Source organism: Eimeria mitis, genomic scaffold (assembly GCF_000499745.2).
Source record: "Eimeria mitis Houghton genomic scaffold, Emh_scaff1108, whole genome shotgun sequence".
Classification (NCBI taxonomy): Eukaryota; Apicomplexa; class Conoidasida; order Eucoccidiorida; family Eimeriidae; genus Eimeria; species Eimeria mitis.
In genome coordinates this window covers 5,582-5,931 of record NW_013567629.1, presented here as the reverse complement: position 1 = coordinate 5,931, position 350 = coordinate 5,582, and the positions used below count along the sequence as shown (strand labels likewise).

General features: G+C 60.3%; 1 protein-coding gene across 1 annotated transcript in view; it reads left to right on the top strand.

Moving 5' to 3' along the window:
* Positions 1–350, top strand: part of EMH_0029660 (uncharacterized protein) — a gene marked incomplete at both ends in the record, with an annotated part of 10,360 nt that overhangs the window by 9,124 nt on the left and 886 nt on the right. The window contains one exon of the mRNA XM_013494327.1: positions 3–350. Within this exon, the coding sequence (XP_013349781.1) occupies positions 3–350 (348 nt within the window). The remainder of the gene's footprint in view (positions 1–2) is intronic.

Here is a 350-nt window from a genome sequence, read left to right as displayed (position 1 = left end):
CCTGCTGCTGCAGTATGGAACACAGGGCCGCCAACAGCAGCAGCAGCAGCAGCAGCAGGGTCACCTGCTGCTGCTGCTAAAACAGCAGCAGCAACAGCAGCAACAGGCCTTGCTGGGCCGCCCTATCCAGAGCAGCAGATGCAGCAGCAGCAACTGCAGCAGCAGCAACTGCAGCAGCACCAGATTGAGCAGCAACAGCTGCAGCAGCAGCAACTGCAGCAGCACCAGATGCAGCAGCAGCAGATGCAACAGCAGCAAGCTATGCTGCACTGGCAGCAACAGCAGCAGCAGCAGCAACAGCAGCAGCAGCAGCAGCGACGCAACAGTCATTCCACTGGGTGGGCCATGCA